At 44.7% G+C, this 15944-nt stretch overlaps 1 protein-coding gene across 1 annotated transcript; it reads right to left on the bottom strand.

Moving 5' to 3' along the window:
* Positions 1-4866: 4866 nt before the first annotated feature.
* On the bottom strand, positions 4867-12355 carry LOC107114783 (interferon-inducible GTPase 5-like). Its single transcript, XM_015416379.1, has 3 exons — positions 12144-12355; positions 7552-8259; positions 4867-6570 (listed from the first exon to the last, which is right to left on the bottom strand). Exons 2-3 carry the CDS (start codon positions 8232-8234, stop codon positions 5352-5354), a joined length of 1902 nt encoding a protein of 633 aa, XP_015271865.1. The 5' UTR covers positions 8235-8259; positions 12144-12355; the 3' UTR covers positions 4867-5351.
* Between the last annotated feature and the right edge of the window lie 3589 nt (positions 12356-15944).

Raw genomic sequence — 15944 nt, 5'->3', positions numbered from 1 at the left:
CGCCTCTGTATATCACACCAATGCTGCTCTCTCCACCCCTCTGCAGATCACACCTAATTCAATCACACCTGCTATTGCCATTCAGCATCTGAAATAATCTTTAAAAAGTTTTATCTCCAATACCGTGTGTTACATATTATGGCATACATGTCCTGGCCCAACAAAGTGACATTTATGTCATATCCAGCCCTCATAACAAAGGACTTTGACACCTGTTTCCTAGAGCATCCACTGTTTGCAACTGTTGGGATTCTATATAGTTAAGCAGATATAAAAATCAGCAGAGCAAAAAATAGAGTGACTGAGTCATGTGTATGTTTGTAAAATATAAAAGTTTACTAGAAATCTAACATGGAAAAGGTAAACAGGATGCAATATAAGAAAGGACTAAATCCCTACATCTTTAGCGAAAGAAAAAGGCGTTGTCTTCTTCTTCAAGAGACAAGGCAGGAAACATAAACTCCAACATGCTAAATAGCCAATACATTGATCTCCAATCACAGGGCTAAACTTCAAGTCATTACAGTAAGACCTCCCACAAAATTCCCGGGCTTTTCTACTTAGTAAACATATTGGGTATAACAAAACATGTGACTTTCTGTTAATGAAACACAGTCAAAACTTATCTCTATTATTGCTGAAGTGTTTTAACTTGCAAACCCAACAGCAACCAATCTAGCTCTTCCATTTCTCCTAGACTTTATGGTATACTGTGGTCCTCAATGTGGTGCTCATGGGTGGCATGGCACCTGCCAACACCTTTGCTGGCACCTGTCAAGTTTATATTTTAAAGAAAATGGGTAAAGCCAGGCGGGCTTTTGCCCAGCAAGACTTCTCTTTGGCCATTGAAGATTTGATTTTTTAAAAAGTTACTTTGGCAGCAGCTGCCACCACACTGGGTCTGCCAATCTCCAGGTGGTAAACAACAAAATACATCCCTGATATGGTAACTGTATCTTTGTATTATCAAAGGTTAGTGTAACTCCTTCACCTTTGCCCAATCAACAAAAGTTCCTATTTTCAAACATTCCACCAAACTTCTAAGGATGGATACATGCCAATAGATACATTAATGCAAACAGTTAGCATTGCCAGGTCTGGGTCTGATATAGTGGTCTGTTTTTCTTTTCTTTTTTCTTCCATGTTATTGTTTTACATAGCACCTCCTGCAATTTCCACAATGGGATGGCTTGGACCCCCATTGTGGAAACTGCAGGAGGTGCTATGTAAAACTATAACATGGAAGAAAAAAGAAAAGAAAAACTGGCCAGAAAATCGGACTATTTGCATTAATGTGTCTTTTAGCATGTATTCAGGAGGGGGAGGAGGAGGAGGAGATTGCATTTATACCCCACCATTCACTACCCAGAGGGGTCTCAGAGCAGCTTACAATCTCCTTTCCCTTCTCCTCCTCACAACAGACACCCTGTGAGCAGTGTTCACTCTAAGCTGAGTTAGTGTGAGCTAGCTCATAGTTTTTTTAGCCCCCAGCTCACAGATTTTTGTCTTAGCTCAGGAAGGATGGCTCCAGAGCAAACTAATTTGTGCAGTAGCCAAATCGCTCACTCACAACTTTAATGCCAGTAGCTCACAAAGTAGAATTTTTGCTCACAAGCCTCCATAGCTTAGAGGGAGCAATGCCTGTGAGGTAGGTAGGGTGAGAGAACAGCTCTGAAAGAACTTTTAACTGACCCAAGGTCACACCAGCAGCTGCATGTGGAGGAGTGGGGAGTCAAACCTGGTTCTCCCAGATTAAAGTCCGTGCTCTTAACCACTCCACGAAACTGGCTCTCAACATCTTAAATGTATGGTGTAATGTTTGTAAACAGAAACTTTTGTTGATTGTGAAAAGGTGAAGGAGTTACATTAAGCTTTGATAATACAAAGATATAGTTATCCAGGGCTCTTTTTGTAGCAGGAACTCCTTTGCGTATTAGGCAACACACCCCCTAATGTAGCCAATCCTCCAAGAGCTTACAGAGCTCTTCTTACAGGGGCTACTGTAAGCAATGTTCCCTCTAAGCTGTGGAGTCTTGTGAGAAAAAATTCTACTTGGTGAGCTACTGGCATGAACGTCGTGAGCAAGCAATTTGGCTGCTGCATAAATCAGTTTGCTCCGGAGCCATCTTTCCTGAGCTAAGGCAAAAATGTGTGAGCCGGAGGCTAAAAAACTGTGAGCTAGCTCACACTAACTCAGCTTAGAGGGAACACTGACTGTAAGCTCTTGGAGTAAGCACCTCTGGCAGCAACACTATCCCCAAAATCTCCAGGTATTTGCTAACCCAGAGCTGGCAACGCTAACTGAGTGACTGAAGGTAAAGTGAGGCAGCCATTTTGTGGCTAGCTCTACCTCTTATGGCACCCATTGGCTGTGCCCACCACACTGTGTCAGAATTCTGGAAGTGCTAGGCTCGCCAAGTCCCCCCAGGGGGCGGGGAAAACCCCGCCCCAGAGGCCCGTTCCCTGCCGCTGGTGGATCGGGCCCCGGGGGGAACCCCACCCCGACGTGCACATCACCCAGAAGTGACTCTATGGTTTTCCCTCGGATGGTCGTGGCCCTGCCCCCAGCGTGCCCGGCGTGGTCACGTCACTTCCGAGTGACGTGGATGCGGCACGCACATGCTTCGCGCACGTGCTTTGCGCGCGCACAGTTCAGCCGCCAGCCGGGAGTCCCCTGCTGCGGCGAAAATCACACTTGGCAACCCTAGGAAGTGCCCACGGGCTCAGAAAGGTGGGGACCACTGTGGCATGCCATGGAGACTGCCCTCTGAAGCTGCCATTTCCTACAGGCCATTGATATCTACAGTCTGCAGATCGACAGTCATTCCAGGAGAACCCCAGGCCCCGGCCTTGAGGTTGGCACACCTGGACTTACACCGGAAAACACAGGTGAGAAGCAAGACCCAGTCGAAAAATTATCAGCACAATCTTATGCAGAGTTCTTCTAGTTTAAGGCCACTGAATGAATGTCCAGAGAAGCCAAAAGGCTTCCCTGCTGTTTTCTAGGCATTTCCATTTTGAATGTTCGGTTTGGCCAATGCAAATGGAAAACAGGCCCTTGATAGCCTATATCTCCGGTGCAGGTGGACGTCTGGCCGATTTTGCTGGGTCCCGGGCCTGTTGGGTGGATCTGAGGGCAGAGTTGGCATCTTCTAGGTGAAGAGTTTTGTTTCAGGCTCCCTCTTCCCCAGGGGGGATCACAGCAAACTCCTCGGGGAAAAATTGCTTTGGAAGGGAGAGCAATGAAGGCATATGATGGGCTATCTCGGGGAGATGGGGTGAAAGGAGAGGACGCAGGCAGTCAGTGAGCAGAGAAAGACACTTTTAGGGGAGACAGATTTTAAACTCCAGGAAGGCAGCGCATGCGAAATTTGGCTCTGACCAGCAAGGATTTTCCCCCCTTACATTGCTTGCTTGTTGGCATGTATGTACCTCAAGATACCGAAACCAGCACTTAAAAAGTGACCAGCTATAAAATAAAAGTGTGTTGTGTGAGATGATGCTCTGGACCTGAAACAGAATTCAAACTGGTGTCAGCACGGGATCAGCATTCAAAATGGGGTGTTCCTAGATGTTGGGGAGGAGTATCCCCAAAACAAGGGGGCACTTGGAAATAATGGCCCTGCCGTGGCTTATCTGCGGCTGCCAAGCCAAGTTATTTTTGCAAAAGGAAGTTGAGCTGAACTGTTACATGCTGGTTATTCTTTCCCTCCAGGAGTTTACCCTCCTCCCTGCTCTGGCTGCTCAAATAGCTGGTTTACAAGGAAGTAAAAACGAAACCGAGCAGTTTTGCTTTTTTATTAGCTGTTGTAGATTTTCCGGGTTGTATGGCCATGGTCTTGGCACTGTAGGACCTGACGTTTCGCCAGTAGCTGTGACTGGCATCCTCAGAGGTATAACACAGAAAGATGGAGTACTCTCTGTGTCAAGGTGAGAAGAAAAATGGTAGGCAGGTCATTTATATCTACTCAGGAAAGTGGGGTAGGGCTGAGTCATTCTCTTGTAGGAGTTCCCCAAGCTGTGAACATGCTAACGGAAGAGCTTTCCTGAGGAGGTTCTTTTGCATGTGGATTCTAATCTTAACTGTAGTGCTATTGTGCTTAGCTTTTGTTTTCTGCTCACTCTGCTTGCTTGACTATGACGAGGATACTAGAATGTATCCTCATCCATTTTACTGGAGAATCTTATCCGGGGCATATTGATCTGTTTGTACGCCCGGGCAAATTGATCTGTTTGTATGCCCAGGATAAGATTCTCCAGTAAAATGGATGAGGATACATTCTAGTATTTGAAATCATGGCATGGAATATCATACGAAGACACTATGAACAGTAGATTTTCAAGAGAGACTACCATGGTGCTTCAGTATGTTTGGATGAAGTTGTGAACGAAATGAAAATCAACTCCGGGGAGTTTCGTCAACCCACTTTTTCCCTGTACTTTTGAACCCACTTTCCCCCTGTATTTTGGGTGTGCATATGAAAGACAGAATATGTAACAGTGTGGATGTGTTATTGGCTATTATAAAATAACATTGTTAATTACAGTGGAGAAATTGTATTTCATTTCATCCTAAGCGCTGTCAGCCTGTTTTCCGGTTTACTAGTCCCCCTAGTGAGCTACAGAACAGCCTGACTGGCATAGATGACTGGGGAGAGATCCAGGTGAGAAGCCCCTCTGTGAAATTTGAGTCTTCAACCACCCCCTTCCCTAAAGGGCCTGAAAGCTCTTCTTGGCTGATAGAATCTAGGTGTTAATGTAGGGCATGAGAGGGCCCTAAGTTGAACCCCCTCCTTTGAAATCAGAAGAACACTCACTTTACTTGAATAAGAAGTTAGATTTATTCATGTAATGCAAAAACTGGTACAGAAATCAAAGGAATAAAAGACCGAAATTTGTTAAATTTCCCATGGCCATGCTGGCTGCAGATGATCTATGGTAAAAGGCTTGTCACAGACTAAGGGCTGCAGTGCAAAGCAATCAAAGTAGGTCACAAGAACATACTATTAGCTAGTGTGCATTTTTTATGAAAGAAAATTCTGATTTGAATTGTGCCGTGCCTGTGGTTCTTCAGAGGCCCTGAAGAGCTCTTTGGACAAGCAGGGATGGGGAAAGGAGGCTTCAAAACTGGGACCATCTAGACAGATTTCTTTTGTTATTTCATACTGGAAAGTTCAATTATGTTGGGGGTCGGTTAACAGAAAAATAAGCTTCTGATCTGAAATCCGAATCCAATTTCCTTTTTCACTCATACTCGAGTTCTAGTCCTGCACAGGATTTCACACAGTTTGTACCTGGGACTCTCTTCCCCAATTGGTGCCTTGGGTCTTTGTGACGGGATATCGTGATGGTCAAGGCTCAGTAGCTTTTGCCCGAACGTTCTCCGCATCTTCCACGATGTCCTTCAAGAAGCTCCTCAGCATGAAGAATGTGGTGACGAAGGAACTAACTCCTCCAAACAGAGAGCCCAATACCGGTACAATATCCAAGACCAGTTCTATTACACTCACAGTTGCCCAGAGCAATGACCGGGCCAAGAGGCCAGCTACAAATTTGGGTGTAATCTCACTGGACATCGGAGACTTTTTGATAGCAGATTTCAGAACTTGGTAATCTTTGCCAAAGACTTTTGCAACTCTGCGGAGGGACGCTTCATCTAAGCCAAAGACTTTATAGAAATGCAGCAATGCTCCTACCAAGATGCCAAGATCACAAACCAAAGAAAGTCCTGGGACAGGAAGCGCCCCGATAGCACAGGATACAATAGCGAGTTTCCATATAAGGGCCTCCATAGCAGCCTTTTTCTTTTTGAGGATTGTTCTGGAGAAAAGGGGCATAGCCAGAATTAAGGCATGTCTCTTGAGATCATCCAGATTATTTTCCAAGGTTTCTTGCAGATCTGGGAAATCATACATACTCAAATTTTGCCTGGAGACAAGGAAAACCCTTGGATTAGATTCTCCTGCCTTAGTCAGGTTATCATAGCAATATCTTCGTATCTTCTGAATTGATTTGTCCTTATTGAAATTTGGGTCCCTAATTTCAGCAGCCATACTGACATCCATTTTGGAGCGCACAAAGTAAAATGTCTTCTTCATTTTCGTGATTTCCTGGGCCAGGAGGGCATCATTCTCAGTGAAACGTTCTGAGGTGACAATCATGAAGAAATCATACTGGCTAAAATTGACCTTCTCTAGGTATTCCTTTGGTCTAAATTCAGGTGTACCAATTCCTGGTAGATCCCATATGGTTACATTCGGAAATAAGGGATGTGGATAGGCGTGACACTCCATAGTTGTTTGAATTATTCCAACTTTAGCTGCACCTTCTTCATAATCGGCCATGCCCCTCAGGGCATTGACAAGGGATGATTTACCAGCACCCGACACTCCTGTGATGGCAATGTCAAGCTTGACATTTTGTAATTCATCCAATTCTTGACGTATGTCCTCAGTCACCTCTTCAAGACTTCTATACATCAGATCGTCTCTCAGCTTTGCAAGGTCAATTTTTAAGATTTTTTGGAGCAGGATGAAATGGATTCCGCTTCCTTTGGATGGTTTGGTTGTTCTAAGAAACAAAAAAGAAACATTTATTTAGGAAGTTCCTACCCTCGCCTGTCTATTAAGTGAGTGCTCTAGGCTACTTACAGAGAAAGATTTTAAAACCTGAAAGAGAATGCCATCCTTAACAACCTAAGAACAGGAAACTGCAAGAAGTAAGATTAGCACAGCAGGACTGATGTCAATAGTAACAAACAGCAATAAATCTAGCTATAGCAGCAACCATCAGTTGTTTATTTTATTTATTTATTTATTCATTCAATTTCTAGGCCTCCCTCCCCGCAAACGGGCTCAGGGCGGCTAACATCAGGGCATGCATGCCAATACATAAAAACAAGATAAAACAGAAAAGCCACCATGGATCTTATCAGGGGAAAAATCCAATGCAACCACCAGGTGCCCTTCAAAACAGAACAGGTTTTATTTATGGCAGATCTCCAGAGATCCTGTGGTTGTTGACATGTCTTGCGTAATGCTGGAATGCATCAAACAGTAAAAGCTGTTTTTTTGATTAATTTTCTGCATTGAAAAGAGAGGCAATTTTGCGACTGGAACTCTAGTTTTTTCTGACCCCGCCAAAAAAAGCCCCACCACACACTGGGAAAGACAGTCAAAACTGTTCTCTCCACCTGTGGTCATTTCACCAATCAGAAATCACATCTCTCAAAAGCTTTATACCCTGGTGAAGGAAAAGAAAAGTGCATAGTACATTTATTTTGCCATATGGAGTGGGATTTGCATTCATTTAGTGAATTTATACCGTATATACTGAATATATACGATATATTTGATCGTCATAATATACTTGTACTAATATTTAAAAGTATTGTGCAGCTTTTTAAAATTGGAGTAAAGGTACAAAAATAGGTAACTCTAATCCATGTAGTTGCCCCCCTCCATCACTCCTGAACCAGGTCTGCATTTTTGGGCACACTTTTTGTTCATACAGAAAGAAAATCAAATCAACAACTGATTAAACCCAACATACTTGTCAGCTGGTCTTAAGATACGTTTCCTCAGAGCCTCGATTTCATTCTCTAAAGTTCTCTGCAGGAGGGGGAAGTCATACTTTTCCGGGTACCAATTGGAGACCAGGAAAATCTCCGGAGAAGAAATACCAGCCTCCACCAAATTATCAAGGCAATATTCCCTGACTTTCTGAAGGGTTGCTTCCTCATTGAAGTCTGGGTTCAGTTTTTCGCTACTAATGGCAATGTCCATTTTGGACCACACGTAGTAGAACCGCTTCTTCATTTTCTGAATTGCCTGGGACAGCTGGATGTCATTGACAGTGAAGGAATTAGAAGCGACGATTATGAAGAAATCATATTGGCTGTAATTTACTCTTTCCAGGTATTCCTCGGCTTTAAAATTAGGTGTCCCAATTCCTGGTAGGTCCCATACTGTGACATCTGGAAAGGTGGGGTGCGCGTAACCCATTGGTTCTGTTGTTCCTTCTATCACGTCAGTTTTGGCTGCCTCCTCATCAAAATCTGATAGACCCCGCAAGGCGTTGACAAGGGACGATTTACCAGCACCTGTCAGTCCTGTGACGGCAATGTCAAGTGTGGCTTTTCTTGACACAGTCAGATCTGAAAGATTTTCTTCTTCCCTGGCAGACTTCTCTTCGGGTTTATTGCTTACCACTGGTGTCGAACTTTTCCCACCCATGGCTCTTCTTGATGATTCAGTTGACCTGAAAAATAAACACAAATCTTGTGATTGTTAACTCCTCTCATCACATTTTACTCTGGTAATCTGGATTCAACTGTGGGCGGTGGAGGGTCAATTTACTTAAAGCTCCCGTGGTAGAAAAACGAACAAGCCCTTATCAGACCTGATATCTGAAGAAATGAGCAGTGACTCAGGAAAGCTCATACCTTGCCATATATTTTGTTAGCTTTTAAGGTGCTACTGGACTCTTGCCCTCATCAGATGCATTACGTCTTTACCATTTGTATTCAGAAAAAGTATTTATACCCTACTTTTCCAAAGCAACTTACCAGAATCTTTCTAGAAGACAGCCTATTGGAAAGACAAATCAATGTCATTTATTGGTGTACTGTAGAAGATTGAAAAACAAGAGCAAAACAAATGGCTAAACTCAGTTCACCCTCAGACAAGAGGAAAATAAGTTCCTCCCCACAATGCGCATGAACACTAACAAATGCAGACACTCTGGGGACAACTGTCCAAAGATAAGGTGCCATTGCCCAAAAAGGCCCTGTCTTTGGTCACCACTTGTTTCATTTCTAAAGGCAAGGGTACCCAGGCATAGGGTTGCCAAGTCGATCTTCTGCCAGAGCGGGGGGCTCCCGGCTGTCGTCTGGTTTTGGTCCTCTATAGACATGCACAAGAAAGAAGAGTGTTGTGGATAAGGCATCCATCTTCCCGGCCATTTGGCATCTGATAACCTTCTCGGCCTGGTAGATGGTGTTATACTTTCTGAGTTTCATGTGTGTTTTGAATTATTTTAATGAAGTGGGGGGGGGAAACACATTTATATTATGGCTCATAATTGCTCTAAGTTGCCATGCTGAGAATCAGAAATCAAGACCACTTGGACTCTCTGATGAAGAACGGAAAGAGGGGTGCTTTTGTTAATGGGGAGAACTATGAAAAGGAGAGAACTATGGGGGGGGGATGCTTTGTCATGCTTGTAAATTATATGCTGCCATTCCAACATAATACATTCCAGAAAAACATGCTGTCTTGAGCCCAGATAAATATATTGGAGAATGTCCTCATCTAAGAGTATCTCCCCTTCTGGCTAACCAGTCCTACACAGTATGTTCGGGTAACTGTGTTTTGGCTTCTTCCAGGTTCTTAGGCTGCGGACACACTGGAGGCTTTGCACGATCCGGCTGTGCCTCTATTTGTGGTGGTTTCAACCATTGTAGGAAGGGGTGAGTAGATAGCACACCCTAAAGCAGCCTCACTGCGCACTTGCCCCATGGTCGACCACTCAGATTATTGCTGCGGGGCAACCACAGAGTGAGTAGTTGGGTGGCTTCTTTTTTAAATGTGTCTTTTGCATATGTGCATAACCACTTCAAAGCACTGCTCCATTTTGACAGCTGGAGGAGGCTGCCTCCCCCTCTGGGAAAAAAAAACCCTCATCTTTTCTACTAACCCCTTTGCCACCCTTTGTGCTGCAAAGTAATAGGCAGAGGAACCAGTTTGAAAAACAACAAACCGTCTCAGCTTGCCTTTCCTCCAACCCCCCCCCCATTTAAAAAATTTTTTTATTCATTTTAAAATAATCATTAACAAAAATTAACATCAAAAGCATTAAACAAGCAACAACAAGATATAAGGATCAAGTAGCCTCAAAAGTCTATTATGTAACAGTAAAAACTAATTTAACATTTTTGAACATTTAATGACCAATAATGAAGAGTATGAAGTGCTGGTAATTATGCTACCTCTGTCAGAAGGACTGAAAGCTTTGTGGTGTGCACGAAGACGCAGTTATGTGCATATCGCTAACTGACTAAAAAAAACCAAGAAGTGAAAACAGAACAGAGTGATCAGACTTCCCAACTGGGTTGGGCTTGCACCAGGGTAGGTCAGATATCCAGAAATGTGGGGTGAAAGTGCTGATATCCGTGAACACCAGAATTTCCCCAGTGCCTCATTGCTCCTATTCCAAAGGGGGGCAGAATGGGGTGGCAACGACTGGAGCATGGGAGGCAGATGTTGCTGTCTGATCATACTCTTTAAATCCGCAAAGGTACCACAAAGATATCAGCAGAAACTGCATGTGACACCACAGCCTTAGTCCTGACTGTTACACCCCCACTGAAGGGGAACGCATGACAAGAGGAAGAGGCAGGGGGCATTGGGAAAGATCTTTCTTTGGTGGAGACCCTGGAAAGCAGCCGCTGGCAGGAGAATACAATAATGAGCTAGATGGACAATATTCAGAATCTGTATTCAGCAGCCTCAGACATTACATTTATTTTTTTCATAGACACATACAGTGTTAAGTCATCAGATGGTTGCTGACATTCAAATGTTCATTCTTTCATTTACCAACTTCCAAGTTCTACGATGAGAAGCTCCTCTTACAGTTGTCGAGTTTCTTTCTGGTGGGGCTCTGGCACTTTTCGACAACTAAGGGGACATCCGTCAAGTATTTCCCCTCTCAAAGAAAGGGAATGCTTTTGGGATGGTGCAAGAATGGGGGCATTGGTTGAAATATGCTTAACAACAATAAGGAGATGGTAGGGCGATGAGGAAGTGCTAAAACAAAGATATATTCTCTTCATGATAAGCAAAAATTCTGGATGTTATTTTTTTTTACCCAGTGTCCAGATCAGGAGTCCCCAACCTTTTTGAGACTCTGGGCACCTTCAGAATTCTGACACAGTATGACGAGTGCAGCCACAAAATGGCTGCCAGGAAATAGCTGCCTCAGGAGGCAGAGTCAGTCACAAAATGGCTGCCGTGGCTTACCTTCAGTCACCCAGTGAAGATTATTGTGCCGTGGTGGCAGCTGCTGCCAAAACAATGTTTTTTAAAATAAAAAAAATCTTCACAACCCATTGAACCTCCAATGGCCAATCAGAAGCTCCACTAGGCAAAAGTCCCACCTGGCCCCACCCACTTTCTAAAAACACCAGTCACCAAGAAAGATATTGGTAGGTGACGTGGCATCCACAAGCACCACAGTGGGGACGCCAGATCTAGATGAAGGGAAGGCAAAGGCTTTGCCTGCTTGTTCCTGTTACGAACACCATGGAAAACATTAAAAAACATGCAGATGTACCTGCACTTCTAGCTGTGCATACCAAAAAACATGCAGATGTACCTGCACTTCTAGCTGTGCATACCAAAGGCACAAAGCCCTTTGAATTTTAAAACGGAACCTGTTTGACCCATGTTGATAGTTAATAACTGTTATCGGTAAGTAACACTCCTAAATGACACTGCTTTGTTGAAACGGAATTTTGGATACAGCAGACAGACCAGCTGTGAACCTTCCTGCAAGGCTGAACTGCAGTTGGATTTATAATTTCAAAGGAAGAAAAGGCAGGGACATTGCTGGTTTCTCTGTCCTCACAGCCCTTGGTGGAACCTGCTTTCCTTCCACATTAAAAAAAAAAGAAAAGAAAACATAGTAGTTGAAATGATAGAACAAAGTTGGAGTGCAGTGGCACTTTTAAGACCAGCAAAGTTTCGAGTTTTTTTGTGTGTGCACGCACACTTCCTCAGATACATCGACATGGAAGATAACCGTTCAGAATTTAAGATATGTGGGGACAAAACCAGAATAACAAGCTAAGTTTATGTCTTAAAACATCCTCATCATGCTCATTTGCTGTTCAGCCTCTGTCTACATTTCCATTTCTATCTATGTGAGGGTGTGTGCATACACACGAAATCTCACACCTTGAAAAAACTTTGTTGGTCGTAAAGGTGCCACTGGACTCAAACTTTGGTCTGTTGCTTTTTTGACCAAAACGGCTGACCACCAGGGTCTATTTGAAACAATGTCAGTTCTGACCACTAAAGCAGAGTTGCTGGAATACAGGAGAGACCGAGAGGAGGATGAATAGCAAAGAGAGCCTGGCTTACCGTTCCTGATCTTGGAGGGTTGGAAGAATCGGCAGAGGCTGTGAATCCACAGGGTGAAAAGAGGCTTGGTTCTGAAGGGGGAGGCCTCTCTTTCCTCCCTTTAAAAAGCCTCTCTGGCTTTGCTGCCTTTTCTGATAAAGAACAGCTAATGTCAGCCAGGCAGCAAAAGCGAAAGGAACTTTGTTTGTTCAGAGTTTCAGCTCCACTCCCTTCTATTGGTCGGCCCTTCCAGGAAGAAAGGGGCAGGGATTGCACACTAACAATCCAGCTGTTTGGAGACTTTTTCGGGTAGCAATGATGCTCTGGAAAACACCAGAATCCCCCTGGTTTGCAGCTCCGAAAGTGAAAACTGCATATTCAGCTGTGCTTTTATTATTTAGTTTAGTTTATTAACCATTTTCCTGCCCAAAGGGTGCCTAAAACAGTTCACATGGTTAACTCCCTCCAATCTATGTCACGTCACATGGAATTCCTAAAACCACAGTACCCCAAAGAAGCCAGCCAGAGCCATAAGCAGACAAGAGCCTCTTAGTTCTTAGCCCAAAATTAAAGGCCTTCTCCAATAAGTCCTAGAAGGCCCGAACAGACGTCCTAGAGCATGCACAGTCTGCAACCACTCTAGGCCTTCTATTTATCCTAGACTTTATGGTGTACTGGGGTCCCCAGTGCGGTATCCCTGGGTGTCACAGCACCTGCCAACACCTGCCAGTTTGTGTGAGAGCCAGTTTGGTGTAGTGGTTAAGTGTGTGGACTCTAATCTGGGAGAACCGAGTTTGATTCTTCCACTTGCACCTGTTGGATGACCTTGGGCAAGCCATAGTTCTGGCACAGCTGTTCTTGAAAAAGAGCTGTTTCTGTCAGAGCTCTCTCAGCCCCACCTCCCTCACAGGGTGTCTGTTGTGGGGAGGGGAAGGGGAAGGAGATTGTAAGCTGCTCTGAGACTCCTTTTGGTAATGAAGGGTGGGGTATAAAGCTAATCTCCTCCTCCTCCTCCTCCTCCTCCTCCTCCTTCTTCTCCTCTTTTAGAAAATGGGTGAAGTCAGGTGGGCTTTTGCCCAGCAAGACTTCTCTTTGGCCATTGGAGATTTGATTGGTTGCACAGATTTTTTAAAAGGTTGCTTTGGCAGCAGCTGCCACCACAACAGAAGGATCTTCAATTTCAGTGCCAATCTCCAGGCGGTAAAATACAACTGTGATATAGTAAAATACAAACTGTGATATAGCAAAATACAACTGTGATATAGTAACTAAAGTCAAAGTAAAATACCTTTAATGGCATAGCAATAAGATACATAGATATACAATAACAGTATATTTAGGAACATAATAAACAATACGAATCATTCCTTTACAAGAATAGATCTAACTTTGCCTGCTTCGGCAAGAAACGTGGCCACTAAAGTTGTAATATTAGGATTAGTCTCCTTTAGTAGATACTGAATAGCTTTTTCCCTATTAGAACTAAAATTAGGAGGAAATAAAGATGACACCAATTCTTTGCGTATGGCTGAGTGAAATTGACAGTCAAAAATAATGTGATATATTGAATCCGCAGATTTTAAAGGACGAGAACATAACCTTTCATGTAGGGGGATTTTATTAAACCGACCTGAGAGCATTTTTGAAGGGAAAACATTTAGACGGGCTAATGTAAACGCTCTACGGTGCGAAGGCTGGACTAAGTTGTGGACATCTAGTAACTATATCTTTGTGTTATCAAAGCTTAGTGTAACTGATTCACCTTTTCACCATCAACAAAAGTTTCTGTTTACAAACATTCTTCCCAATAGGTACATTAATGCAAACAGTCCTGTTTTGTCGTGCATTTTTTCTTTTCTTTTTTCTTCCGTGTTATAGTTTTACGTAGCAACTCCTGCTGTTTCCACAATGGGACAGCTGAGACCCGGTTGTGGAAACTGCAAGAGGTGCGATGTGAAACGATAAAACGGAAGAAGAAAAAGGGAAATGGTCCACAATATAGGACAGTTTGCATGAATGTATCCCTGCTCTGGCTGCTCAAATAGCTGGTTTACAAGGAAGCAAACATGAAGGCAAGCAGTTTAGCTTTTGTTTTCTGGTCACTCTGCTTGCTTGACAAGCAGACGCTGTGAAAGAAGGGTGTGTTTGTGACTGTCCACCAGGCAGATCTACAAGCTTGGGTTCTGGATTCAGCACAGACTGGGTGCGTTCAGACGCGGCATTTACAACGGAATCTGTGCTGGTAGCAACCGTTGTACTTACCGGCGTTCAGACGGCGAACATCTGCCTTCCCTCCCTAACCGTTGTAAACAGCTTTACACCGTTGTACTCTGCCACTAGGTCCCCAAGTGGTGGTATCCTGAGTTCAACGGTTGTAATCGCTGTTCCCCCCCCCCCGTCTGAACGCTCTCCAACATTGTACAGGCACTTCCGTTCGGAAGCCTGAGGCTTCCGATTTCCCCCCACCATTTTTTAAAAAATGTATGCGATATGTGCTTGGGCAAAGGGTCACCCTGAACGTTTGTTAAAAAAAAAAAAGGCCCTTAGTTTACTGTTTCGGAGGAGTCTGGGACTGCAGGGAGGCCAGTTTGGGCTTTAAACTTTAAAGGTAAGTCCTCGCCTTTAAAGTTTAAATGTAATACGGGGTGTTTTGAGCATGCGCAAAGATCGCCATTCTGTGGATGGCTGCCTATGCGCATGCTCAAATTGAGGTTTATAAAAAAAAAAAACGCCTACGCCCATAGTGTGTGAGCGGGCATACAACGATGGGCTCTGCTGTGAGGGAGGTAAGTGTGATCGTGTTTCAGCTGGCATAAACTGCACCGGTTCCAACCGGTACAGTTTATGCCAGCTGAAACGCCGCGTCTGAACGAAACCACTGGGTTGCCAGCCTCCAGCTGGGACCTAGGGGGTCTCCTGGAATTATCACTAGTCTTCAGGCAACAGTTCCCCTGTAGGAAATAGCAGCTTAGGAGGGTAGACTATTGAATTATGCTCTGTTGAGGTCCCCAAAACCTGCCCTCCCTGGGCATGCACCCCCAAATCTCCAGGAATTTCACAGGCTGGAATTTACCTACCTCAGCTCTCAAACTCGGTCATGATCTCAAGCTGTCCACCAGTGCCCACTTCACTGGGAGCAGGATTGGACTGGGCGTGGAGAATGGCCCTGGAGCAAGGCCCGTTGGGTGGCCCCCATGAGATGCTCCCCATCAGTTCAGGGTTTCTCAGCTCAGTGAGGCCACAATGGAAAAAAGCTCACCCATTGTCTTCTCTCCCCAAACTGGTAGTGCTGCAGAAAGCGACTGGTGAGCTGGCACTGTCATTGCTGATAATACAGGGTTGCCAACTTCCAGGTGGTATCTCTCCCTTATTATATTTGAGTAGTGGGTGCCAAAGTTCTAATTCTAAAATGCACTCCCTTAGTGTATGGCTGATGGCACTGCTCCTCAGCATATATCGCCACCAATCAGAAGGCAAAGCCCGGATCCCGCCCACCCCACAACTGCTGCGACTGTGTACTTCACTGGACGCCATTTTCATTTTGCTCGATGAAGAGGATTACGAGGGCACTACTGATTCGGTGAGCTGCCTTCCCCAGCGCCCACTCAGACATGGGTGACGGCGGCAGCCTCCGCTCCCCTGCCTTGCCCCCCACCCGCAATCCCAGCCTGGCGACCGGCCTTTAGGCGATCGCCTCACTGCCCCTCACACACTCCAGGACCGTCGAGTGGCGGCTCCGGCCTTCGGGCACTCGCGTTGCCCCCCCCACACAGTCCTGGCCCGGCGAAATGACTTGCCCCCCTCCCACCCTCCCGGCCCCCC

The sequence above is a fragment of the Gekko japonicus genome, unplaced genomic scaffold (genome assembly GCF_001447785.1).
Source record: "Gekko japonicus isolate JY-2015 unplaced genomic scaffold, Gekko_japonicus_V1.1 scaffold2726, whole genome shotgun sequence".
Lineage (NCBI taxonomy): Eukaryota > Metazoa > Chordata > Lepidosauria > Squamata > Gekkonidae > Gekko > Gekko japonicus.
Note: the sequence above shows the minus strand (reverse complement) of the source record. Positions and strands in the feature narration are given on the sequence as shown.

Bases quoted from the DNA above. Each gene is read 5' to 3' on its own strand.
- LOC107114783 (XM_015416379.1), bottom strand. From the start codon at position 8,234: ATGGGTGGGAAAAGTTCGACACCAGTGGTAAGCAATAAACCCGAAGAG. The intron at 6,571-7,551 runs GTATGTTGGGTT...TTTGTTTCTTAG, and splicing joins ATCTTAAGACCAGCTGACAA to AACAACCAAACCATCCAAAG.